Below are 26616 nucleotides of genomic sequence, written 5' to 3'. Positions count from 1 at the left end.
TGTCTTTCCTTTTAGACAAAGCTCCTCTGGTAGCTCGGGCTAGCCTGGGCTAACCTGGAACTTGCTATGAATTCCAGGCTACATGAATGATCCTTATGTCTTAGCCTCCCTAGAGCTGGGACTACAGGCATGAGTCACCATGCCACATCCTAGATGAGGTTTACTACTTTAATTAAATCATAGTTTTAATTTAATTTAATTAATCATAGGTTTGGGTTTCAGAAAAGAGATCCAAGCTGGAGACAGACAGGTGTGGGTTGTCAGTCAACAGAACCACACAGGAAAACCACAGAGAAAGAGTAGAGGTCTAAGGCCGGAAGCTTGGGCGCTCATCAATGTCTGAGAAGTAATGAAGAAACAAAGGAGGAAAAGGCAAGATGGGAGTTAGTGCCCAACGCAGACTGGTGGCAGAGAAGCCAGGGGAGAAAAAGAGGTAGGGAAGAAAGGGATGGCTAAGAAAATAAGCCCAGAGGAAAGACTGTGTAAGAGAGGAATGAAAAAATGAGAGCACACTTGACCTTCAGAACTTAGGATAACTTTTAAATGGCCCCATCATATGAAGTATGAAGTATGATTCCTTTCAGAAAAAAATGCTGTATACCACAGCATGCTATAAAATAAACATTATGTAAAGTACTTTTTTCAAGTGTGATACTTGCGTTAGGTTAAGAAGTTAAATTATACCCGAGTGAAAACGCTTACATAGTAACATCTACTTGTTTTCCATTCGAGTTTTTAAAAAGCTTAATTAAGCTCAGAGAGCTCGTTATGAGGTGATTCGATAAGCAGCTTATGTATTTGATGGGACCTTAAGTAAATCATTAAGAGACTCAGGTGGTCAATATTCAGTCGTGGGTCTAGGAGGGGATCATAGGAATGGCAGTTGAGAGTCACAACAGATTGTTGGTGACCTTGATGGCAATGATATTATAGGAGCAGAAGGCACAGAGTCTAGTCTTAAATGACTTTGAGAATAAATGGCAGGTAAATAAAAAGAGGTACCAGCCATCTGGAACTTTCCAAAGAGCTTATCTGGGCAGAAATAGAGAGGGTGACAGTTAAAGATATGGAGGGCTCTGAGAGCGAGGTATGAGGGTTTCAATGCCAGGAGGAAGAACCTGGGCCGCAGACAGCGATCGATATAAAGGATTGTCTTTCTAAACAAACTACATGATTTGGAGACTTACCTATAACCTTAATGTAGAAAGTGCAGCTGGCTTGGTTACCGGATGAGTCGGTTGCCGTGTAGGTGATGGCCACTTCTCCAATTGGGAAGAGGTAAGGTGGGCTGAAGGCTGGATGGACATGGACTGACACCTTATGGAGACAAGTAATATTTAATAATGTCAGTAGTACATCATCCTCTCATTTATATATGGTCACTAAATGAATAAGGTGATACGGCATTTCATACAGGGAAAAAGGGGAGGAAGCAAGTCCTCGTGGTGATTTTTGAGACTGCTCATTCACTGTTTATAGAGGGAGCATACATATTATTTCTTAGATTTTTAGCATAATACAGTAGAATGCTTTCATACTCTTGCACGGCCTTCAGAGCGTAGAACAACTTTTAAGTGCTTCTGTCATGTTCTGCACACAAATATTATTTCTTTCAGAGAATATGCTGAAGACCTTTCAGTTTGGTTCTGAGTGTCACTCTTGCAAACAGTTTTGTATACCATTTAAAACATGTTTTTACTATTTCCTTGCACTATCGACTTGACCCCAGCCTATCAGTATTTTACCGATAGGTGATAAAATGTTCTTTCCTACAGCATAGTAACAGTCTGCATCCCCTCTGTCTGGGACTATGGTGTCAGAGTTCTCAGCCCTGTATTAAATACCTTTAACTGTGTTAAGTGAAAAGTTTGGTGCAGGCCCGAGTTTTAGTCATGTTTTTATTTTGGGATATTCGTGTGGTGCTGTGGATGAAAACTTGGGTCTCATACATGCTACACAAAGCTCTCCAATGCTGTTCAATATCCCAACCCAAGTCTCTCAGTGTTCAGCAAAGATTACATTCTCGTCTTTCCATAATATTACAATAGATTCTTTCTTCCCCATTAGCTTAGAAATTGTGAAGTAATAAAACTATATTAGCATGTTATATAATAAGCTTCATAACCTGTCTAAAGTTTTTTTTCCCAGTTTGTTACATTAAGAAGTTAAATGAGGGGCCGGAGAGATGACTCAGTGATTAAGAGCACTGACTGCTCTTCCAGAGGACCTGAGTTCGATTCCCAGCAACCACATGGTGGCTCACAACCATCTGTAATGGGATCTGATGCCCCCTTCTGGTGTGTCTGAAGACAGCTACAGTGTACTCAGATACATAAAATTTTTAAAAAATTTTAAAACAAAGAAATGACACACGGGTAAAAATATTATATAGTAAAATACATTGATTTTCACTAGAATTCTAAAGTATTTCAAATAAGCTTAGAGAGCACTTTATGAGGTGATTTGATAAGGATTTGTATGTATTTGATGGTATTTTTTTTTAACCAATTAAGAGACTCAAAAGCTTAGCATCTTTCCTAGGTCTGCGAGGGGATTGAAAGAGTGGCTCCTGCTTGGGAGTGATGGTAGTTGAGGGCTGCTGGGAGACAGGAAATCATTGTTTTCAGGGCTATAGTCATTGATGGTTGCCCATACTCTAGTGGTTCCCCAACACCCAGACTCTCAGTGAATGGGGGAGCGGAACTAGTTAAACCCCAGTAGGTGTTAGCAGAAGTCCGTCTGGTTCTTCACTTTTCTCACATAAAGGCCATAGCATAGGAGTGTACAGAATGGATCCTTCCTCCAGCTTCTTAAGCCAGCGATGCCCTTAGAGCCCTTCTCACTCCCACCCACATCTCTAGCTCCTTTGCCATCAGAACTCTCCAACCAGAGCTGGGGCTGGTGCTCCTTTCCTAAGGGCCATGGCTTTTGAGCAAGGCTCACTTAGATAACAAATGATAGTCTTCCTACCTCAAAATCTATTCTTTAATAACATCTGTAGAATTCTTTTGCTTTAGAATGGAACATTCACTGGTGCTGGAGGACAAAGACACTGTTGCGGTGGTCGTGATTCTACTGACGTTACCAACTCTGACTCTAGGGAAGCCCAAGGAGGAGTTGGGTGTGGGTACAGAATAAATGAAAGAGCATTCACCGTGCTGATTTCTCTATCCCTTGGGCCAGCTCTGGGCTATATAACAGGACAAAGCTTTGAAGTGCATATAAGATTCAAATTTTTATTTCGATAGCAAGATTCTTCTTTTTAATCCTTGCAAGTGGATTTTAATTACAGAAAGAAGTTGTTTTCATATCCCAAAGTAACCAAGTCTAAGACTGGGAAAAACCAGTTATTCTTTTTATTGATATTTTTCCCACTTGAGTTTGTTCAAGTTGAGTCATACAATTAGAGGGTTTTTTTTTTTATCACATTATACCTATAATTTAGCATCCTATTTTCCCACCAATAAACCTCCCATTTTGAATTGCCCTAAGGGATGATCAGAGGAAAGGCAACAGTCTAGAAAAAGCTCCTCCCAGAAACCTGGGTTGTTCTTTCTTTTATCCCCCTTGAGTTCGTGTTTGTTGGGCATTGTTACAGTAAGCTCTGAAATTGCTTTACCTTGCTCTTTTTTTTTTTTTTTTTTTTACTATTCTATATTACAGAAAAACTACCTCGCCTGCTTCATTATGCCTGTTCCAAAAAAATCCTCCTGGTTCTGAAGATATTAGTGTGGAGATCAATCTTGCTCTAATGAATGATCACTAATCTCAAACCATCTCTCAACAGTGTCCAATAATCCCGCTCTATTTCTCTAGTTGGCCCTCTCCTCTTTTTCTTCAAACTTCCAGAATCTCTCTCTCTCTCTCTCTCTCTCTCTCTCTCTCTCTCTCTCTCTCTCTCTGTCTCTCTCTCTCTCTCCCCCTTTTTCTGGAAGACCCCTCCAACTCTGCTTTGAGTCTGACCACGGGCCACAAACAATAGCTTTTCATGTATATCCAACCTCTTGGTCCACAAATGGGTCCTTCCATTTCTATTTCCCCTCTTTTAGGCAAATTTGCATTCTTCTCCTTTGTGGTAGCTCAAAAGACATCCAGGTCTTCTCTTGAACTTGTGAGCGTTACCTTATATAGCAAAAGGCATTTAGATGATATGACTGAATTAAGAATTATAAAATGAAAAGATTATCCTGATTCATCCAGATGGGCTAAATGTAGTGACCTCACAGTCTGTATGATGGCAATGTTGAGACTACATGTTCATGGTGCCATTTTACTACCATTGAGTCTGCTCTAATGTCGGGAGGCCTTTCTTTGACACAATGTCTACATTCCTTAATACGAGTATGGCAGTTTGAATATGCTTGACCCAGGGAGTGGAATGTGGTAGTTTCAGTATCCTTGGTTCAAGGAGTGGCACTCTTAGAAAGTGTGGCCTGCTTGGAGTAGGTGTGGCCTTCTTGAAGGAAGTATGTCACTGTGGGGGTGGGCTTTGAGAGAGCTTCCTCCTAGCTGCCTGAGGATGCCAGTGTTCTCCTGTTGGCCTTCAGAACAAGATGCAGAACTCTCAGCTCCTCTTGTGCCATGTCTGCCTGGATGCTGCCATGCTCCCACCTTGATGATAATGGAATGAACCTCCGAGCCTGTAAGCCAGCCCCGATTAAATGTTGTCTTTTATGAGAGTTGCCTTGGTCATGGTCTCTTTGTAGCAATGGAAACCCTAACTAAGACATTAAAGCATTCGTTGAGCTAATGAGCCATAGATTCCTAGGCATGTATTTGGTCTTCTATGCACAGGATCCTATAAGCCACGATAGGTATTGCTTTCATGGAGTATCCTGCTTCCCTGGATCCATTCTTCTCATTTACAGAGCTTTTCTAAAAATGACTACACATTCCCAGGGGTGCACTATCACAGCAAATTCCTCATATTTTTCCTGTTAGCTTTTGTTGCAGGAGTTGAACTATCTGACAGGGTGATGGTGACTGGGTTGGGAGTCAAGAGTCAGGCAATGGGATTTGGACTCAACTTCATGAGTTGAGTGTAAGAATGTGAGAAGTGATTGAGAAAAACAAAGGCAACACTGAAAAACCTCATTGTTGGTTCTCTAGGCAATAGGGAATAAAAGACAAAGCGGTATTGGTCCGGCCTTTGAGACCCTGCCTAAGATTAGGAGGGGGAAATAAAGACATGCTTCCTGCTTCCTATTGATGCTGCTGGGCTATCTTATCTCAGAGACTAATGGACATATGATTTCTGCATCCCTGTACACAAAGATGCTACACTTGCTGCATTGTCTCATCAGATCCTAAAATGCATCTCCCTCTCTGCGCTTCCTAATGCTCCACATTGATGAGGATGCACATGTTTGTGTGTTGAATAAAAAGTATTCATAGTGTGCCTGAGGACACCTCCTTATGTTTAGTCCTGGAGGTCAGAATTTTAAAAGCTACTTTGAATATAAATCTATTCAACACAATTATCAGAACAATTATTATTGGTTTGCCTGGAAGAGCTTACACTTATTTTTATACTCAGCCGTGGAAGCAAATGCTGCTTAATGATATCTTCTTACATCTGGACACAGGAAACCACATTCCTAATTCCTAAATTAAGCTTTTCCCTACCAGCTGATGGGAAGCTACTAGAGTACATGTAATGTTAAAATACTGAGTAAGGCTGGATTCTGGAAAACATACTCATATCACATCCTTCAGATTTGGTTAAAATGCATTCCTTTGGAGTTTATCATCTAAAAGACAGCTTCAGGACTAGGAATCAAGGTTGGTTCCACATCTTTCTTTTCCTAGTTTTTTTTTTTTTCAGAACTACCCAAGGGATGAAAACTCATCAATGATGAGACCTTAGTGGAAATACAACAAACTTATGAAACAAGATGTTTCTGTCAAATTCTTTTTTTTTTATAAAGATTTTATTTATTTTATGTGAGTACACTGTCGCTGTCTTCATGCACACCAGAAGAGGGCATCGGATCCCATTACAGATGGTTGTGAGCCACCATGTAGTTGCTGGGATTTGAACTCAGGACCTCTGGAAGAGCAGTCAGTGCTCTTAACCACTGAGCCATCTCTCCAGCCCTTCTGTCAGATTCTTATCTGACATTTCTACTTAAAAACTCAATGCTGGTTGTTGTCTCCAGATGAGGCATTAGCAGTTATGGGTGTAGTATATATTTCCACCTCATTGTTAGGGTATAGTAGAATTTCTGCCTCTCTCATGTAGTTCATTTAGAATCCATTTGGGAAGGATGGGGATGTTCAGGCCAGACTTACCTTTTCACCAGAGTTGTCTTTAGCTGTTGGGACTTGCCAAGTGACATTAGCAGAGTCCTGCTGTCCCTCAGTCTTTGCCTCGATGTCATTTGGACAGCTGATTTGTGGAGCCTCCACGTCTGACCCAGAAAAAAACCATAACTCAATGAAACATCCTGACACATACATTTATTTTTAAAAGGTGGTAAAAAATCTGGCCATATTAATACTTTATTATTTTAATATGCTGATTACCATTTAATGCAGACCACATGGCTATTTTGTGTGGTTTATCTTGTGTGACTTAGGGGCTCCTTTCTGGACTGGCCTTGCTGTGTAGCCCATGAAGCACTCTCTACAGTCTGCCCTGTACTTGGGCCTTTGCCCAGATTCTTTTCTTGGCCTGCCTTAATGCCTTCTTCCCCGATACCTCAAGAGCACTACAAGTCTTTTCACACTAAGCTCAAAAGCTGCTCCTGGCTCTCCCAAAACACTTGGCATGCTCACTCCCAGAGACTTCGTAGTCTCTGTACTTCCCAACCACAAAATGTGGCATGCCATTGTGAAACAGACCCCCCCATTTAGTTGAAGAAAAAGCATATTTCTCACCCTGTTGTTTTATTTAGTGCCTAGCAGACAGTGGGGACCTGGTCAATATTTTATTTAATGAAACAGATGAATAAATGGAGGAAAATGGAGGCTGACTGGGGCAGAAACTACCCTTGAAAATGGGGCTATCAATCAGAATTAATTAGCAGTCCCAGAATGTGCTATTAAACAAGCAGCAAATTAAAACTAATGAGGCTCATTACAGTGGAAACACTTTACACACTACAAATGCTGACTTGAGCTTGCTAGCATCGTACTGCGCCACATAGTAAAGTCAAGTTCTTGTCGTGGGTTAGAATGCATCTTCTACTTCTAAATGGTGTCAAATGAGGTCTACTAAATTTCCCAGGTGGTTGTATCTGAATTGCCTATAGTGTATCTCATCTTATTGTTTCTCTAGAATTGGATTCAATGTCTAGTTTTCCCTAGGAAGATGCACAGCAGTTAATTCTTTTTTGAAAAGCGATTGCAGTTCTCATTCATTGTTCACTAATCAGTGAGTTGGATTTGATTTTTTTCACGCTTGTTTTCTCTCCATCTCCTGAGGCTTGGTTGCGATGTGAATCCGACTCATGTTCTTTGGTACAGTTTCTTCTTCTCTAGAAACTTGAGTTTTCCTCATTAACTCTGCAACTTAGAAATAGCTCTCAGGGAAATTTCAGCCTGTCAGCCCAGCGCTCAGAAGCTACTCGGGGGACTAAAGATCTCTTAGGAACACTTTTCTACATCTGGACCCCTTTCCCCCTCAACTTCTGGGTCTGTGAGATACATATGTGCTCTCTTGATTTCATTCACATCTCTTAACTTCAGCCTCTTGGGTTCAATCAGCTGAGGTACTCAGGTTTCTTATTTATTACCTGTTTATTCCAAAGGGATCCTCAGTTTGACACTCCAGATTAGCGACATTTCAACAATATCCGTTCTGGTTCTTATGCTTATATTTCCCTCATCTTCTGGAACACACACACACACACACACACACACACACACACACACACACACACACGAATGTACACATGCACACATCCAAATGCACACATGCACCTGCACACACTCACACACGCATGCACACACGCACACATGCACACACGCACCTGCACACACTCACACACACATGCACTCGCACACACACACACACTTTTTCCTCAGGACTATTTTTACACTATTTTTATTTCTTAGGACTCTTTCTTGTTTTTAACACTGTCATTACCACGGTTTGTTCTTGCTGTGGGGTAAATGACACTCTAACAGGCTTCAAAGGCGCACAGCTCTCGTTCCTTTGGGCCCCTCCTGCCCCCTGCATTATATACATCAGACTTTCTTCAAAGGCCTCCATCTCCCAATGGGAGCTCTCAGCGGATTCCAGCACTTGTGTCATCTTTGAATTTCAATTTCTTCTGTCCTTCTCTCCTGACTGGATTGTTGTAAAGTCACTTGTTTGAACCAGAGTCTTTCTGATTCACACATAGCTTTTACCTCTCATGTAACGGTAGGTTTGCAGCATGACCCACAGAGGGGCAGCCCTACCCATCGCTCACATGCCAGCGTCCAGGAATTCGGTTTTTCTCCTGCCTCACGCAGGACCTACCTTTGCACACAGCTGTCTGAACTCTGGCACTCCACTTCCCAGATGTGGTGCATCTCACTTCTCGGATCCCAGATAAAATGTACCCCTGGCGGCAGCTCAGCTGACAGACCATCCCAGGCTTGGCCAGCTGCTTGCCGCAGCTGGGTGGAGAAATGATGACGCCCTTGGGCTTCTGGAAAGTGCCACAGTGGCGTTCTGTTTCAGAGAAATGACAGCCATGTTACTCAGGTTCCACAAATTAGAAAGGACACAGATTCTCTTTACCTCACACACAAATGTAACCTTGCTATGTTAGATTGACGTAGCCCACCTCTAAACGCTTGTGTGTGATATACTACACAAGTATGAGACGACATCTTTGGTTATCTCTCTTTAACTATAGCCCAGGCTGGCCTCAAATTGCCATGCAGCCAAGAATGACCCTGAACTTCTCATCCTCCTGCTTCCAACCTCCTGAGAGGTCGGATTGAAGGTGTGAACAGCTACCCCTGGTTTTATGTGGGATCGAACCCCAGGTTTCCTATGGGGTGAACAAGCGCTCTATGGATTGAGCTATGTCCCCAGACCATCTTTTGCTATTTCACTACTGTATCAAAACCTTAAAGTCTCTAGCATTTCACTGATTGTGACTTTTATCATCTGCTTCTAGAAACTTCAGTTGCTATTGGTGGTATAAGTTATGCTTTTGAAGGATAAACTTGACTCCATCTTTCATCGATTCAGTGATGTCTTCAGCAACTGATTTTATTTTTTTATCAGCTTTTGGGTCCTCTCATTAAATGAGTGTATTTGAGAAAAGTCTTCACCTCTTCCTACAGACGGCTGTGTTACAACGGGGGCCTTGACCCCTCTTATTATCTTCAGCACAAAGACTAGCAGGTGGGTTAGGTACACTGAAAACAGAGGTGGTAAATCAAGGCTAGGAGTCCGTGTGTGTGTGTGTGTGTGTGTGTGTGTGTGTGTGCATGTGTGTATATATATGTAGAGTATGTGTGTGTGCATGTGTGTATATGAATAGTATGTGTGTGCATGTGTATATATGTATAGTATGTGTATGTGCATGTGTGTATATGTATAGTATGTGTGTGCATGTGTGTATATGTATAGAAATTTATTATAGTGGAGATTCTAGGAAGCTATTATTTACAGTGTCTCTCCTCCTCTTCACATAATACAAGTCAGCATTTGTTCCGTACCTACTGTGGCAGCGCCTTGCTGTCAGAGCTTGCTTGTGTTGACTTAATCCCATATAGGGAAGAAGTATTGCTATTCTCTACTACAAACAAAAGAACTGAGCATACATGGAACCCGGCAATAAGTATCCTGTCACCCAGCAGACAGTGGCCGAACACGCCTGCTCCTACGCAGACTATCAGCAAACGCCTTATCACACGCCTCCTTGACTTGATTTCTCTCAATCCATTCTGGAACAGTGAAAGCCTTCTTTCCCAAGGAACTAGTTTATCTCTGTGTTTGAACAGGGTAAGCTTTGTGGACCTACTCTAGTATCCTTCCTTGTCTGCTATGATCAGAAGGAAAAGCACAGTAAAATTGCTGGTTCCAGTGCAATGAATATTCAAAGTTCGATGTTCCTTGTTAGGGTCCACCCTCCACAATGTAACGCAGTTCACTGTTGACTCTGAGAATCGTTGAATTTTTATCCTCTTTGTTATTGCTTACTCATTGTACTTAAGTGAATATAGCTTTTAATTTTATCTCATCTAATATACTGATGTCTGCCTTCCTAATATTTCAATACCTATTTCTTTTATGCTCAATAAATTCTGAAATTGGCTAGTGTTCACTTACACATAGGAACAGATTTCCTTTTATGTTTTAGTGGCTTTATTTATTTATTTTACTGAATATTTTAATGTTTAAAAGAATTTACTCCAGCGATTGATGTGAATTAGAGAAATAAGAAAATTGTCATGGGTCGGGGATACCCAGGGGTCTCCCATCCACTCAGAGGAGAAAGGGAGAAAGATTGTGGGAAGGGAGTGGCTGGGAGGGGGCAGGGAGGAGGATGGAAAGTGAATAAGTAAAGAAAATTAAATTTAAAAAAGGAAAATTTTCATTTTTTCTCCCCAAAGAGTTAACAGATTTTCTTGTGCGATCTCTTGAATACATCTTTTGTCCTTAACTGATCTGTGATGTTTTCTTAGTAACACATGAACTCTGTAAGTTTCATGAGCTATGTTGCCCCTTGAGATGTCTGCAATCTTCACATTATCTCATTGTTTTGCAGTTTTAGCATGTATTTAAAATCAAGGAGATCAACTTTTATTTACTATACCCTTTGCTCTTCTTTTTCGTGCTTATCCTAGTGATTTTTGACTGTATAACTTTCTAGAAAAACCCTGAAAGAACTCTCTAACTTTAAAAGGGGGGGCACAAAAGATAAACCCCACTTAGGCTATGGAATAAGGCTGCATTTTGTGTATGCATACATAAACGCATATATGTGTATATACTATAAATGAATACATATGCGTATTTTGTAGGTTTTTATTTGTTTTGTCCTTTGAAACAGTGACTCAAAAATCCAGGAGGTTCTTGAATTTGCTAAATAACCAAGGATGACTTTGAACTTATGGTTGTCCTGCCTCTACTTCCCAAGCTTTTAAAATTATAGATGTGTGCTGCAGTGTTCATTTTCATAAGGTGCAGGGAGATGGACCCTGGACTCCATGCCTGCTAGGTAAGCACTGAACTGTACTCCCAGCTCATTTAAACCAATCTTGTGAATGTGACCTTCACCGTCTCTCCTAATTCTCATAATATAAATACTGGCTGCTTAATGGCTACTCTTACGACTCGGATGAACTCTCAGTATTTGGGGTAGATTAATTTTACTTTTTAGCAATCCACCAGTAATGAAGAGATTGGGTATCAGTGCCCCCAATCTTGTGGTTCATTGTTAGGGTTGATAGGAAGCAGGGCGGTTGATCTCAGTCTTCTCTTTCCCCCCAGTTTCTATAACACTGTCTGTTTAGAATCATCCTAATAGTCGCAGGTTTATGGCGGACATCGTGTGCTCACTATGTGCACGGTGTGGTGCCCGCAGAGGTCAGAGAGGACATCAGATCCCCCGGAACTGGAATTACAGACTATTATAACCCTCCACGTGGGTGCTGGGAATTGATCTTGGAACATCTGAAGAGCAGTGAGTGCTCTTAGCTAGTAAGCTACCTCTTTAATTATGATTCTGTTTAAAATGTGCTTAAAATGGAGTACACTTCTTCTCTTATACTAAACAACCACATGACTTTTTTCCTATTTGCTGTAATGAAGCAGTGAGTTATGCTGATATATTTCCCCATTTTAAACCCTTACTAGAGTTCTAGGATAAAATCTCCTTGTTTTGGTAGAACATTCTGGATGTAGGTTGTTTTTATATTTGTTAGTAGTTCTATATATCTAGTTAGTTTATGGTTCCGGGGTTTTGTTGTTATTGTTAGTAGTTACTAGGTTGGGAGCAAAATGATAATATGAATTAGATAGCTTTCTACACCAAATTACATGGCTTGAGAATTATTGGGTTTTGTCCCCAAAGTTTGAAGGATGTCAGTGGGATGCTCATCAGATAAAGGCACTTGCCACCAAGCCTCACAACATGAGTTCAATTCCTGGGGCCCATAGGGGCAAGGAGAGAACTAACCCTTGAAACATGTTCTTTGACCTCCATATGTGTGTCATGGCATGGCTGAGAATGTGCAGAAGCACTCGTGCGCGCGCACGCGTGCGCGCATGTGTGTGTGTGTGTGTGCACGCATGCACACATGTGTGTGTACAGGTGTGTGTAGGCACTTACACATACTCTAAATAGTTTAATTTTTTCTAGTTTGAAAAAGTCTCCTTACTTTCCAACTCCCTGATCCTTCAGGCAGTTTCAGAGAGATGATTACCACTATGATAATATTTCCCCCGTTTTTATGAGTAGTACTTGCCTGCATTTCTGATTTCTTTTTAATTCACTCCAGGATCTGCCCTTCCCTAGAAACCCTGGGCTGTGTGAGCTGCTTTTTATTCCCATGCACAGGGTCACGCAGCCCCTCACGTTAGAGCTCTTTCCCTCTCCTCTGTGCTTTCCCCTAACTCCTTTGGCTCATTCTTCTCCCCTGTCTTACATTTTAAATTCTATTTTATTAATTCATTTAAAATATTTTCCCATTAGAGTTCTACCACATCTCACCCCCCTTATCATTCATTTTCTTTTATTTTGACAATTATATCATTGTCAAATTTGCATGCAACTTGTCTTTACTTGGAATTGAACACTCAGGATTTAATTTTTTCCCTAAAAAGATTTTAAAATTTGCTAGTTTATAGTTACGTCCTTTCCACAAGATGAGGAGAAATGACATTCAACAAATAAAGTGATCGTAAAGCCTTTGCTTTTCTAGAAAATCCATTCAAGCTCTCCTTGGTGTGGGTGCGTATGTGTGTGTGCGTGTGCATGTGCATGTGTGTGTACGTGTGTGTGTGCTTGTATGCGTGTGTGCCTTGCCCATTGGAGCTGTAAAGTTCAGTGAGCTGGAAAACCGAATTGAAGGTTGGAATCTTCTTAACAGTGGAGCTGGGGCTTTTCACTGGGCACATTGTATAAGTTATGCCTCAAAGAGCGGCGACAGTGAGGGCATTGGAAGTTTTGCAGTGTCATGTGGGGAGAGAGGAGTAAAAGGTTCCAAGGCTCAGAGTGCATCTACAGCACTGTGTGTGTGCATGTGTATGTGTTTGTCCACACGTATTCATCTATAGCACTGTGTGTGCATATGAACATATTTATCCATATGTATACACCTACAGCACTGTGTGTGCATACATACATATTTGTCTACATGTATCAAATGTATTTGCCAATGCATCTACAGCACTGTGTGTGCGTATGTATATGCTTATCCACATGTATTCATCTACAGCACTGCGTGTGCATATGAACATATTTATCTATACACATACATCTACAGCATTATGTGCATATGTACGTGTTTATCCACACATATTCATCTACAGCACTGTGTGTGGGCATGTTTATCCATATGCACATATGAACATATCTATCCTTATGTGTCCATCTACAACACTGCACATGTGTATAGGTACATGCTTACCCACATGTTTCAAGAGCACGTGTTCAGCTCCAGGTCTTTGCAGAATCTTGGACAAATGACCTGCTCAGACCTCACGCCTTCCAGCCACTTACCCACACACCGCGGCTCTGTGCCATCCCACTGGGCATTTCCTTGACAGGTAAGCTTAGCGTGTCCTTCTAATCTGTATCCTTCATTGCAGGTAACCAAACACACAGTGTTGTAGGACATTTCCACAGTGGAGCAGCTGATGTGGCCGTGTTTGGGCTGTCGGAGATGGGGACATGTTCTCACTGTAGAAAATGTCAACAGTTACATTTTACTAAACATAGACAGAAGTGGAACTGTTACTTTAATAACGACTTTGTGTTATGAACAGGACAATTTTCTGTCTTTATGTGTCAAGAGATATATAACACGCCCTCGTTGGCTCCTAGACAGAAGTACCTGCAGCCAGCCCTCCGCTGGGCCTTTGCTGTGACTTTCCAGGCTATGTTCCAACAAAAGGAAGTGCTTTTCTTTTTCTAGGATAGAAGTTTCAAGCTGAAGATCAACTCAGCTCTTAGACCTCCGAGATACACCCTGGGCTCTTCAATAGTCACAGCTTGGGCCAACCTGTCCACTTTCTGCCACCTTAAGTTTAGTATCCTACTTTCTGATAGTCACTCTAATCCTCCCGGTGTTTTCTCTCCTTTCTTCTCACACACTCCCTGCAAAACCTCATTCTTACTGTCAATCTGCATTAATATAATGATATAGCTTGTTTCCAGGTGCTGTAGCAGAGCCTGTGAATTACTCACCCAGCAGCCAATTCTTCCCAGCGTAACCCAGCATTCATAACGTGCCAGTCATTGTTCCCCAACTCCACTGCAGCTAACAAGCGCCAACGAGATACAGCTGAATTTAAGTGAGATTTTTTCCCAGTTGATGGGGTGCTATTCTGTCTTCCCTTTCTCCTCCCTTTTCCCCATAGAAGCGACGTCAGCATCCTGCTGCACATTTACCAGCACCGTAGGAAAAGTGCCATGCCTTACAATGACGGCACAGAAGCACTAAAGAAGCCTTAGTCTCCGGTGCCGATGGGGTTCTTCCACCAGCTCTGGGCCGTCTACGCCATCCTCCTTTTAGATGAGAGAAAACCCTTGGGTCTCGAGGCATCGGTATTTGGAACGTTGATACCAGGAGCTACATACAAGTCGAATTCTTTCAATGCAGCAACCAAGCATTTCCTTCATCAGTTCTTTAGGGACAGATACTGAACAAAGGACAAACAAAAAGACCCTACGAAAGAGCCATGCTCAGCTGGACTGCAGACAGCACCGTGAAGCACTTCAAGGCAGAAGAGCAGTCCCCAGAGGATCCTCAACATGGCATTTGGAAAACAAGACTATTGGGAGGACTCTCGCTGTGCGTTTATGCACGAGCCGGTTTTATTTTAATAGCAAGACTGTGTATTTGTTTATTTCGAAACTTTTAAAAAATAGGTTTGTAAGAAAATAGGTTGTAAGAAAACTCACAAAAATATTCAAGCTTATACATATATCTACTGGTTACTGGCAGAATTTATTTTGTGGGAACTCATTCAAGTTACATCAGTTGACAGGGCATAAATAGTCAGTGAATTAAATATGTTTCAGATTTATTACCCCATAGAGGAAACTCAAGAATTAAGTGAGAGGATAAATATGAAACCCTGTCCTTTGCCATGGCTGGGACAATTTGGGCTGAAGGCAATTAGCAATAAAATGCTTATCAAAATACTCTGCCTGCCACACAGGACTGTCACCGAATGTGACCACCACACAGAGTGTCATGCTTACTGCTGAGTTGGTTTAAAAGGCAAGCGAGATAAATTTCTATGATTGAGATATATAAAATAGAAAATCACGCCAGGCAACTGCTTTTAGCTTCAGTTAAAAAAAAAAAACCTCAAAAAAAACTCAAAAACAAACAAACAAACAAACAAACAAACAAAACAACCAAACCCCAGCTTCCCAGAGCCAAGATGAACTGGATTTGTAGCATCTCTCCTGAGTGCTCAGGGCAAATTAGAGCTGGCGTCACAGATACGAGCTGTATCGCTTCTCAAACGTTGGCTTTTAAATAACCTTCTATTGCTCCTCAGGGAAAGCAAATCAAGCGCAGTCATTTCTATTTATTTCTTAAACGTTTTTACACTCTTCATTCAAGAGTGGGTGTTTATTGACATGTTTTCATATTATGACATTTAATTACTAGATTCGGCTCACAATTGTTTTTGTTTCTCAATTTGCATTTGTTTCAGAGACGTTCCTGTGGTTAATTTAGACAACAGCAGCTTCCCCTAATTGACCCTCATTGTACACATGTACTGACTCACTCTACTCCATAAAACTGTATACAATTATTATGAGCAGGTTATACAACCATGAGTAATTTAGAAAGACGACTGAAGCTGGAAGATAGACACAGGAGCCCAGTCTTGTGCTATAAGAGAACCATCTATTAAATAACATAGACAACGAACGGCAGGCCTACAAACGTGCTGTGGGTCTTGTCTTAAAGGTGAATTGTTTTTTCCTGATATACATTTCCTGTCCATGTCCAATTTGTGACTTTTGTCTATCACTGGAAACAGAGAGCATCTGATGGTAACAGGCTTCTTGCTGTTGAAACTTTTCCTCAGGAAACACCTAGTATCCCAGGATTTAATTTTCTGTGCTGCTGGGTTTTAGCTAGCTGTCCCCGAGGCACAACCAAAGCCTCCCTTTGTGGTTTAGAATGAGACACATAATTCAAAGAAAATTAAAAAAAAAATGAGCGTGAGTGCTTTATGAAGAGGAATGAGTGCTCCACTAAGAGGCACAAGAAGGAAGCCAACGTTACATAATATTGATAGTGTAGTCCAAAGACAAGGAATTTTCCCTAGTGTTTCCTTCCTGACTCCATCGTATATTTTTATAAAAACTACGACATAATTAAAGTTACTCTCTGCCCCTTTGTCACACCTATAAAATACTACGTCGCCATACCTCTCCCTCAGGAACAGAAGCCAGCCGTGCCCAACCAAAACATCTCCGTGTCCCAGACGCACCGTTATGTATGAGCCACTGCTAAAGCCACAGCTGTGCCCGTGAACCTGCTTTTTGCTGCTGCTTTCAAGGTGCATCCCGATTTTACAGACACAAAAATAGGAAATATACTCTTTGGCTTTGATGATATATAGTATACGTTTTGTTGTATTGGATCTCAAGTAAGCCCAGAAGGCATTGACAATGTGGGACAGGAAGGACCCAAGTCTTCACTCAGGACAAGTCTACTTAAAGGTGATCTAAGCAGTGGCTCGGTAGTGAAGCTGCCGGAATTTTAGGACAACCCATGGTCTTGTCAAATCTTCCCACTTGCGATCACAATGTCTAAAGCAGAATAGCAACTGAAGTCACATAAAAGAGAGCTTTTTATTTTAATGGGTGGTTCACTCAGACCTCTGAATATATGTCTATTGTTGTATAATGTATGCTTATCAGTATGCGTCTCTGTCGAGTTGGAATTTTTCGTTTGCTGGAGTTATAACTTGGGAGAGAGGAGAGGAAAGAATACATTCTACATTAAGTCTACATTAGCAGTGTATATTAACAGTCTAACAGTTAATCAGCAGTGCAGATGGCTGTGGTAGCTGCTAATGTAAGAGGTTGGTCAAGCTAGAAATATGTCGGTCAGAATTCTTACTGTGATCCCAGGTCAGGCTTGCTCAGAAGAGAAGCCCACACTCGCTTTGGGAGACAGAAGAGTTGCAGTGGTCACTGTAGTCAGGGTCAGTGATGGACAAATGTATGGAGGCCCAGTGCCTTCCATCTTGTCCCTACTTGCCTCTACATCCTCATAGACAATCATGGTGGCCCATGTCCACTTCTGGCTACAGAGCCACAGGGGCATGGCTACATAGAGGGCAAGGCTTTCTTGGACTCCACAGAATGTTTGAGTGTACCTGGTGGTTTCCATCTCTGAAGCTTGACAGGCCTGGGATCTCAGATCGAGTCTTGGGGGATTCTGATGCTTCGACTTATCTTCTGGGCTTTCTACTTCAATTTCCTTCCCAAATTGTATAGGGTTTGACCTCCAAAATAAATCCCTAACCCAGTAACACACATGCTTCCTTGAGTGAGCCTGACACAGCCTAGGGCTGGAATGATGGGGGGCTGTAGTGAGCACTCCAGGGTCACGCCTCTCAGACTGAAGAGGTAGGCAAGGGGTGAGGGCTAGGCAGACAAAGATCAAAGGCCTGAGACAAGGGGTGCAAACAAAGCTTTCAGAGAGGTACTATGGACCTTTATGGCTGTTAGTGTAGGACAGAAGGTTTGGGTTTAGATTCTAAAAAGCAGGAAGGCAGGGTCAGGACCTTTCTCAGAAGGGACAGTGGACTGATCGCCCCACTCTTCTTTGTAAAGTCACAGGTAGAGAGTTAAAATGTCATCGTCTTCCCTGTCCACTATGCAGGAAGGAGTAGACATTTCCCATGGAGCTGGCAGCTGCTAGAACTGGTGGCTCCAAGGAAAATGTTTCAAATGTGGTCAGAACAATTGCTTCAGGAAGGATGTGTGGCTTTTACCGGTTGACAGAAAATGACCTTCCTTCACCCTCACCCTTCAACAGTGGCTGTGAGACTGCAAATATTCTAAGTCTTTTTCTCTCAGAATCCTAGAAATATATTCTTCAGACATTTTGTGTGTCCAGTAAACAGCCTCGGGCTGACCGGAGCCTCTTGGAGGTAATGTTATTTGTTACTAGGAAGTCAATGCTATTTTGTGTTTTTCTGGGGACATTCAGATTATGTTGCTAAGATTATTTCCAGACATTGGTCTGTTTTTAATATTTTTTTCTGGCATCCAGTAACTGATTTTAAGGCAGATCCAAAGGTTTGCATTGTGCATATTTATTTTCAAGATTTCACCTTGGGGTGATAGACTTTGATCTTCTGTTACTGCTCACTCTCTGAATTCATAACAAGAGAGGAATATTTCTAGTGGTTATTTTTCTGCCACATCATTTTTTTCCCTCAGAATTTCTTTATCTTTGAAATTATCCTCTACCTTCAAGGGAATTTCTCAGGTTACATTTTTCAATTTATTAATTTGGGTTTCCACTATGTTTTCATTGTGTGAATAGTCTTGAAATCCCCCCACCCCCACCCCCGTGCTAAGGAATCTCATTGCTCTTAGACTTCCCCTCAAGTCTTCGGAGTCCCACTTTTACTTTATCATTGCATTTGCCTTTGAGGCTCACCCGTTTACTTTTCCAAGCTTCCCTGCCAGTCATTTTATTCAACCCTCTGGCCATGGTTTCTCCTTGACTTTTTGTAGGATACACATCAGAGATCTGATTTGCACAGCTTCCTGTTTTCTACTGGGTTCGATTTCAGTGGCCAATAAACACAGACAATGGGCGTCTGTGGAACTTTGAAATGCTCTTGAAACAGCGGATCAATGAGCTTTCCCTGTGGATATAGAAGCTCAGGTTCCCAGGAGACACCATCTTTTGCCTAGAGATCTGGGTGAATTATGGAGTCTTGGAGAAGTTAACTCTTCAGCAAAGACTGTTGACCATGGAGAGAGCATGGCTGCAGGTTTAGCAATGAACAACAAATCAATCCACTGAGATGTTCAACTAAGTTTGAACTTCAAAAAAACCAATTATTAAATTTTACATATACCTATGTCTCAAATCTAGTACACTATACAGCGCAGCCTTGGGCCAAGCTGTTGGAGATCCTTAAGTCCTTGGCTTGCTCTCGTCTTCCCTTGGGAGCCTCTTCCTTCCCTTGTGAAGCCTTTGGAGGTTGGTCTGTGTGGTTGTAAGTACTAGGAACTCATAATGGAGACAGCCAAATAGGAGTGACCTGAGATACTATTCTGCCTTTGATGTGGAAGCCATGCTTCCACTGCTGTTCCCACCTTCTTTCTTGCTGCCTTGACTTAGCTCCTTGGGCTCTTACCAGAATAAATTTTCCACTTTCTATAGCTGGGGACGATTGAGTTGAGGTCCTTCCATCGCAAGGCTCTGGCATGACTCATGTCTCATGGTAGAATTCTGACTATCCCAGAGCTTGTGGCCTGACCTAACGTTCTTGTTACCTGTATAGTAAGTTGAGTAACCCACCCATTTACCTCTCTACCTTCCTAATGCTTTGATCCTTTTATACGGTTCCTCATGTTGTGGTGACTCCAACCATAAAATTATTTTTGTTGTTACTGCACAACTGTAATTTTGCTGCTGTTATGAATCGCAATGCAAATTTCTGATAGCCAGGATATCTGATATCTGGCCCCTAAAGCAGTCATGACCCACAGGCTGAGAATTGGTGCTCTAGACAGCCATCATGGAAGGAATATGGATGACATAGTTTGTAATGCTGAGGTCAGTGAAACTTAGCAATTCTCAACCTTCCTACAACTCTCGCTTCTAAGGAGTATGATCTCTGAGATCAGAAAATCAGCAAATGACTGACTAGCCCATTAGACTTTAAATACTGAATGTGAAGCAAGACTGCAAGAAACAACAGAAACTAGCCAGGCTCCATACCTCTGCAGAAGCTTTCTGTCCCAGACCACAAACCATTGGGTTGACACAAATGGATACTGCTTCCCACGAGGTCAAATCCAGGGCGACATCGGACCCCACAGGCAGCATTGAAGTGGTTTTTGCAAGTGTTTTGTATAAAGAAACCATTTTCAGGAGGTTTCAGTGTAGGACAGTGGACAACTAAGGTTCACGGAGAGAAAAACAAAAAAAGCAAAGTCAGATGTTTGTCTGTGGAACTGCATTGTTTCAGTTTATTGAACAAAGCATGCTGTCTGTCTGTCTCTATGTCTGCCTGCCTGTCTGTCTGTCTACATCTATTTTTATATATTGTAATTCCCCATGGTTTTCCATTTGATCCATCTGATTTCTCAGTGTGTTTGGAAGAAGAACTCTTACATATGACTCCTGGTAGATATTTGCTAACAATGAAAATGTAATATAGGCCGAACACTACTTTTTAAGTTTCAAACAGCTTCATTTTGATTTTGGCAAGGGTAAATGCAAGATTTCCTAGGCTTTCTTCCAGAGCTTTGGTGCTGGACCCCAGGACCTCCTCATGTATGCTAAGCACATGCTCTACCACCAAGCTATAACCCTAGTCCTTAATTCTTGACTTTCATAGATCATTAACTGCTTTCTCTCTTAGTAAGGTACAATGAAGAAACACGCAGCCTGGAGTGGTGGCACACACTCTGGGGCAGAGGCAGGCAGATTTGTGAGTTTGAGGCCAGCCTGGCTACAGAGTGAGTTCTAGGACTGCCAAGGCTATGAGGATAAAATGTATCTCAAAACAAAACAACAACAACAACAACAAAAAACAAACAAAAATAAAGTAGAAAAGCCAGTCTAATTGATAGAGACTATAAAACACAGCTTCTACCACGTGCTGTATACTATGTAAATACTTTCTACTTTCAGCATGATGGGAAATATTTATGAACAAAATTATATAAATTTGAGCACCATCAGGGCCAAGATACGTTTATTTGCTATTCAAATTCATTACCCAAGTTGTAGCATTCCTCATTTCTAAGTACTAACTCATGCTTTCTGCAACCACATTACTCCTGTGGCCCCAGGTCCTGTCACTGAACCATGGTGCTTATGTGTTTAGTGCTAACAAATGCTATGTAATAGAAGCAAATGGTCACCCCCCCCCGAAGAGGTGTGACCAAAGCCAGGGATGTTAAAGACAATCCCAGTGAACAGACACAACCACCATTCAGCATCACAGAGATCAAGACCAGCTTTCTAGATCCCATTCATTAGCAGTGGGGAGCTTACCCTCACAGGTCTGGCCAGATCTCTGGTATCCCTCTCGGCACACGCAGTCTTCAGGGGCTGTGCTTCCAGGTGGAGAGGTGTGGTTTTCATCAGGACATGGGATGCACGTGCTGATTCCTCCTGGAGAAGCTTCCGGCTTATACGTCCCAGGCGGGCAAGCTGTGGGCATACGATTGGCCAGAGAAGTCAAGTATGTGATACGTTCATAGAAAGTTAGAAGAATGTTTAAAGTAATGGTGCAGGATACAATCATTCTACACAGAAATAATCATTACATAACTCAAGCAAAAAAGCAAATTTAAAGGAAGAATTATTGTATGCATGTGTTTTGCTGACATGGACATCATGTGCATGCATTATCCACAGAGGCTAGCAGAGGGCATCAGATTGCCTGAAACTGGAGTTACAGAGGGTCGCTCAATGCTATGTGGTTGCTGAGAATCAAACACAGGCCCCTTGGAAGAGCAGACCGTGCTCTTAACCATTGAACCACCTCTCCAGCTCCCAAGGCAGCCAATTATAGCAAATCAGAAATCATCCATATTTCAGCGCTTCCATTCTGGGACCGACTCCACCTCTGCCCTGACATCCTTGTGCCCACTCCGTGTAGATATCCATGATGAAGTCACTTCTTCATCATCATGTTTGTTGGAAGCATTTGACAAGGGACAAGGAGAACATGGAGGGCTAGAGGAGAAAATGATGGGAAAAGGTCTTTTGAAGAAAAAGGAAGGGAAGATCCCACTTCTCTCAGCTCACAGCAAGAAAAGATTAAAAGCAGAACCTGGTTGATCTTGCTTCAGTCATCCCCCCCTGTGCTGACAGGGTCTGATTTGAATGTGTAGCTTCAACCCTTTGGGGTTGCCGATCTGTGAAAACAGCTCAAAAGTAAGCTGTTTAATATAAAGGGGACTTGGGGACACTCCACTAAGCAATTGAATAAAGTACAGCCATAAAGTGGGTTTGATTACTGATTAGAGAAGTCACAGCTAACAGGTGTGTATTTTCATCCAGAAGTGTGAAGCAATCACACTAGAAGATTCATAATCGAATGCACTTATCAGGGAAATGGCCATGGTTCTAAAATTCTTCATTATGGTGCAAAATATATCAAACTCCCATGGCACATGCTAGGAAATTCTAGGTCCGAATCCATGTAAAACTTTAAAAATGAAGGAGGCATTTAAAAATACTAATATGGCTACTGGTCCTTAATAAAAGTTCATCGGGGGGTCTTTCCTAAGGGCATAAGGGAAGGGACACTTCCATCAGAGCATTTTGTTGGTGAACGGGGAGGTGCTGTTGAATTACACTTCTGCATCCCAACGCTGAGGACCAGGATCCTCAGTTAAGTGCAAGGCAAGGTCTCCTTTAAACAGAGGTGAGAGTTTGCAGGAGAAAGACATTAAGATCAAGACAGCCATTCGTAAGGACAAAATGAACTTTGCCCAGGGGCCTAATTGACTGGAGCAGTAGAATTGTAGGACAGCAGAGCTAAGTCGGCTCAGGGGCAGTCACCATCATACTGTGTGCTGAGACTGTGTTTACCCGGAAGCTTTAGTGCAAAGATGCACAGCAACAGCCAAGTGAAGTTTATGAAAGCCACGCCCAACATAAAGGCGGCACGTCACACGTTAATGAGAAAAATAAGTAAGAGACGGATGGGAATCAAACGGATGCTCCGTTTCTCCAGTGCAAGAACAAATGGCAGGGAAAAAGCACGGATGAAGGTGGACAGCTATGCAAAAGGACATTTGAATCTAAATAGAGCGCTGGGTAAGGGACTCAAGAGAGGGGGTGCTGGGCAGTGTGCACGACTTTAGTACATAAGTCTCAGTTCATTGGCTAAGAAGGAAATCCATCACTAGTACAAAAGTGAGAGAAAAATAGTGTTCGATAAACTTCCCGAGCCCGAGAAGCTCGGGGAACAGGTAGTGGCGCTCTAATATTTCACTGAAATAATTGTGAAGACTGAAACGAATATCAAGTAAACCTCCCTCTTCTCAGGAAAAGGGATGATCAGAGGGAGCATAAGTTTTACATCGGATAAAGAAGAAAGGTTCGAGGTGAAACAGGCAGGCACACAGAAATGAGAGAGCCACCCATTTCAAAGGTAACGACAAGGCAGGTCCCAATGTGTACATTAATGCAGTGGGACTATGAATAAGAGAAAGAATATACGAGTTCCAAGCAAACAGAGAGAAAAGGACAAAGAAAATCTGAAAGATAGAAAACAAAAGAGAGGAAGAAATAACAGGAAGGAATGAAATGCAAAAGGACATGAGTTAAGGTGGGAGGGGGGAAGCCACGAGTCTATCTAACCACCAATCTCTTTGATCTGTTGATAGGATAGAAACCTGAAATACATCAGACTTACACTGTGAAAACAGTATGCTGTTAAAAGATAAGTAAAACCTTCAAAATATCCCAGCGAAGGAAACAAATTAGCATCTTAAGGAGAAATAAAAAACACACATGTAAAGAACAGACTGGTGCAGTGACACAAACTTCCGCCACTCAGGAGGCAGGGACAGAGCAATTGTGAGTTTGAGGCTACCCTAGGCTACATAACAAGTCCTTTTAGAGAGGGTAGAAGGGAGAGAAGAGGAAGAACAGGGTGGGGCTTGTGGGACGCAAGGCAGAGATAAGTGGCTAAGGGATAAAGTGACAGAGAAGTAAGTCTTCCTCAGGACAAAATAAATATTCGTGGCCGACAATCCCAGGGCAAACAGTTTACTGCTCAGAATGAAGTGAAAGGGAATGGCTGCCTTTTAATCTGGCAGCATCTCAAAGGATGCTAGCACCTCCTACAGATAGGTGCCTGAGATGAGGAGAAAAGGCTTTTCCTGGGCTGAGAAAGGCAGGTGATGTTTCTACAGGGCCGCCTGAGGGGATTCACCGAAAGCACGGAGCATGTTCTCTTTAGTGAGTTCTGATTCCAACGGTGTTCCGACCAAACATAACCAAGAACATACACTAGACACCATTTATTATCCCGATGCAAATGTTCACAGAGAAAGGCTTTCTTAAGTTCTTAAGGCACAGCCAACCAATTAGACAGTGGCTATAGAAATACAATCCCTGAGCTACGGAGATGGCTCAGTGTTTCCTGTGTGAGCATGAAGACCAGAGTTCAAGGCATCAAGCATCATGTAAAAACAAAAGCAAAAACAAAAAAACAAACAACAGCAAAAACCCAAAAACCACACAAACAAAAAAAAAAGAAAACCATCCTAATCCCTGGCCAAGGTGAATGGAGATGGGCAGGTCACTGAAGTTTGCTGGTCAGCCAGGGTAGCTGAATCAGTGAGTTTCAAGTTCAAAGAGATCCTGTCTCAAAAAAAAAAAAAAAAAAAAAGGGTCCAAGGCAAGCAATAGAGGAAGGCAGCAGACAGCAACCTCTGGCCTCCACAGGCACCACCTACACACTCACATACACAGACTGTGACCACACATATTCTCCCACCCCCTTTCAAATAAAGAGTTAAATATTCAGTAATCTAAATGATTTTATTTTGTTGGATTTTTTATTTACATTTCAAATGTTATCCCCTTTCCTGGTTTTCTGTCCATAAACCCCCTCTCTCATCTCCCCCTCCACCACCCCCTGCCCCAGTTCTATGAAGTTGTTCCTCCACCCACCAACACACCCCTTCCTGTCTCCCTGCCCTGACATTCCCCTACACTGGGGGGGTCCAGCCTTGACAGGACCACAGGCTTCTCCTCCCATTGGTGCCCAACAAGGCCATCCTTTGCTACATATGCAGCTGGAGCCATGGGTCCCTCCATGTGTACTGTTTGGATGGTGGTTTAGTCCCTGGGAGCTCTGGTTGGTTGGTATTGTTGTTCTTATGGGGTTGCAAACCCCTTAAGCTCCTTCAATCCTTTCTCTAACTCCTCCATTGGGGACCCCATTCACAGTTCAATGGTTGGCTGCAAGCATCCGCCTCTGTATTTGTCATGCTCTGGCAGAGCCTCTCAGGAGACAGCTACATCAGGTTCCTGTCAGCTTGCACTTCTTGGCATCAGTAATAGTGTCTGGGTTTGGTGGCTGTATATGAGCTGGATCCCCAGTGGGGCAGTCTCTGGATGGCCTTTCCTTCAGTCTCTGCTCCATACTTTGTCTCTGTGATGGTTTTTAAATGTCGTAAAATTATTCTATTATTTTCATATGTGTTTTGTCTGCATGTATGTATGTGTGCTACATGGATGTCTGATGCTCTCGGAGTCCAGAAGAGAGCATTGAATACCCTGGAATTGGAGTTACAGACTGGAGTGAGCTGACATTTAGGTTCTGGGGATCAAACTTGGGTCCTCTGGAAGGGCAGCCAGAACTCTTTGCAACTGACCCATCTCTCCATCCTCCATTCAGTAAACTTTGAATACTCTGCCCAGCTCATTGCTTTCCAACCACACAGAGGGGGAGTATTCTTCTGTTGGATGCGTTGTAATAAATGTTTTGGCACTTGGTAAATGTTATCCCTTCATTTCTTTCCCTTTCCTGTCCTTCACTTAGATTCTGCCTTTGCATATGTTTCCCTTCCTCTAGGAGAACTTCCGGCATCCTTCAAGACTCTGGTTTACTCCTCAAAGTTTCCCCAACCTCTTTTGACAACTGTGCTGTCTTCTTTTCTGAGCCCCACAACACATCACCACCCCCACTCCCGTGCTCTGGTTCCAGTGTGTGTAATAGTTCACTCATCTCTGTCTTTCTCTAAGTGGGCAATACACTCTGGTAAATTCACAGAATTTTCCAATTCATTGGACTTCACAGCTGTCTGTCTCACTGCCTGGGTCTGAAGTCATCCAATCAGAGGAGGACAAGGAGAAATAGCACTTGCTAGAAGGTAAGTGGAGGACAGCCCTATGTGGGGGTCACACTAATGTCATGAAGAGCAACAATGGAATGAAGAGAGATGATGGACAGGGAAGTCAAGACAACTGATGATTTCGGCTCTCCCACTCACGAGCTCAGGGTGCTGGAACATGAGTTTTCTTTTCCATATGTACCACATTAGGAAGTTTTAGCTAATGAAGTCTAAGGTTTTTCCTAAGGTGATGTGAGTGAAAATTCCACAAATAGACTAGGAAAAAGCAACCTGCAGAAGCATTCCCTGAGGGCAGTCAGACTCCAGATGCAGATTTTTGGTAGTTTATGTTGAAAAATAATAGAACTTGAGAAGAAACTGACCCTACGTTATATTTGCCAAGCTC

The 26616-nt window shown here is 42.3% G+C and overlaps 1 protein-coding gene across 1 annotated transcript in view; it reads right to left on the bottom strand.

Annotated features, from left to right (window-relative positions):
- Svep1 (sushi, von Willebrand factor type A, EGF and pentraxin domain containing 1) overlaps positions 1 to 26616 on the bottom strand; it is a 168478-nt gene that overhangs the window by 87008 nt on the left and 54854 nt on the right. Inside the window, exons 4-9 of the mRNA XM_032903665.1 lie at positions 21403 to 21561; positions 20119 to 20298; positions 13674 to 13853; positions 8468 to 8662; positions 6292 to 6410; positions 1188 to 1317 (exon numbers count right to left, since the gene is read on the bottom strand). Coding sequence (XP_032759556.1) covers positions 1188 to 1317; positions 6292 to 6410; positions 8468 to 8662; positions 13674 to 13853; positions 20119 to 20298; positions 21403 to 21561 — 963 coding nt within the window. The remainder of the gene's footprint in view (positions 1 to 1187; positions 1318 to 6291; positions 6411 to 8467; positions 8663 to 13673; positions 13854 to 20118; positions 20299 to 21402; positions 21562 to 26616) is intronic.

This window comes from Rattus rattus, chromosome 1 (assembly GCF_011064425.1).
Source record: "Rattus rattus isolate New Zealand chromosome 1, Rrattus_CSIRO_v1, whole genome shotgun sequence".
Lineage (NCBI taxonomy): Eukaryota > Metazoa > Chordata > Mammalia > Rodentia > Muridae > Rattus > Rattus rattus.
Note: the sequence above shows the minus strand (reverse complement) of the source record. Positions and strands in the feature narration are given on the sequence as shown.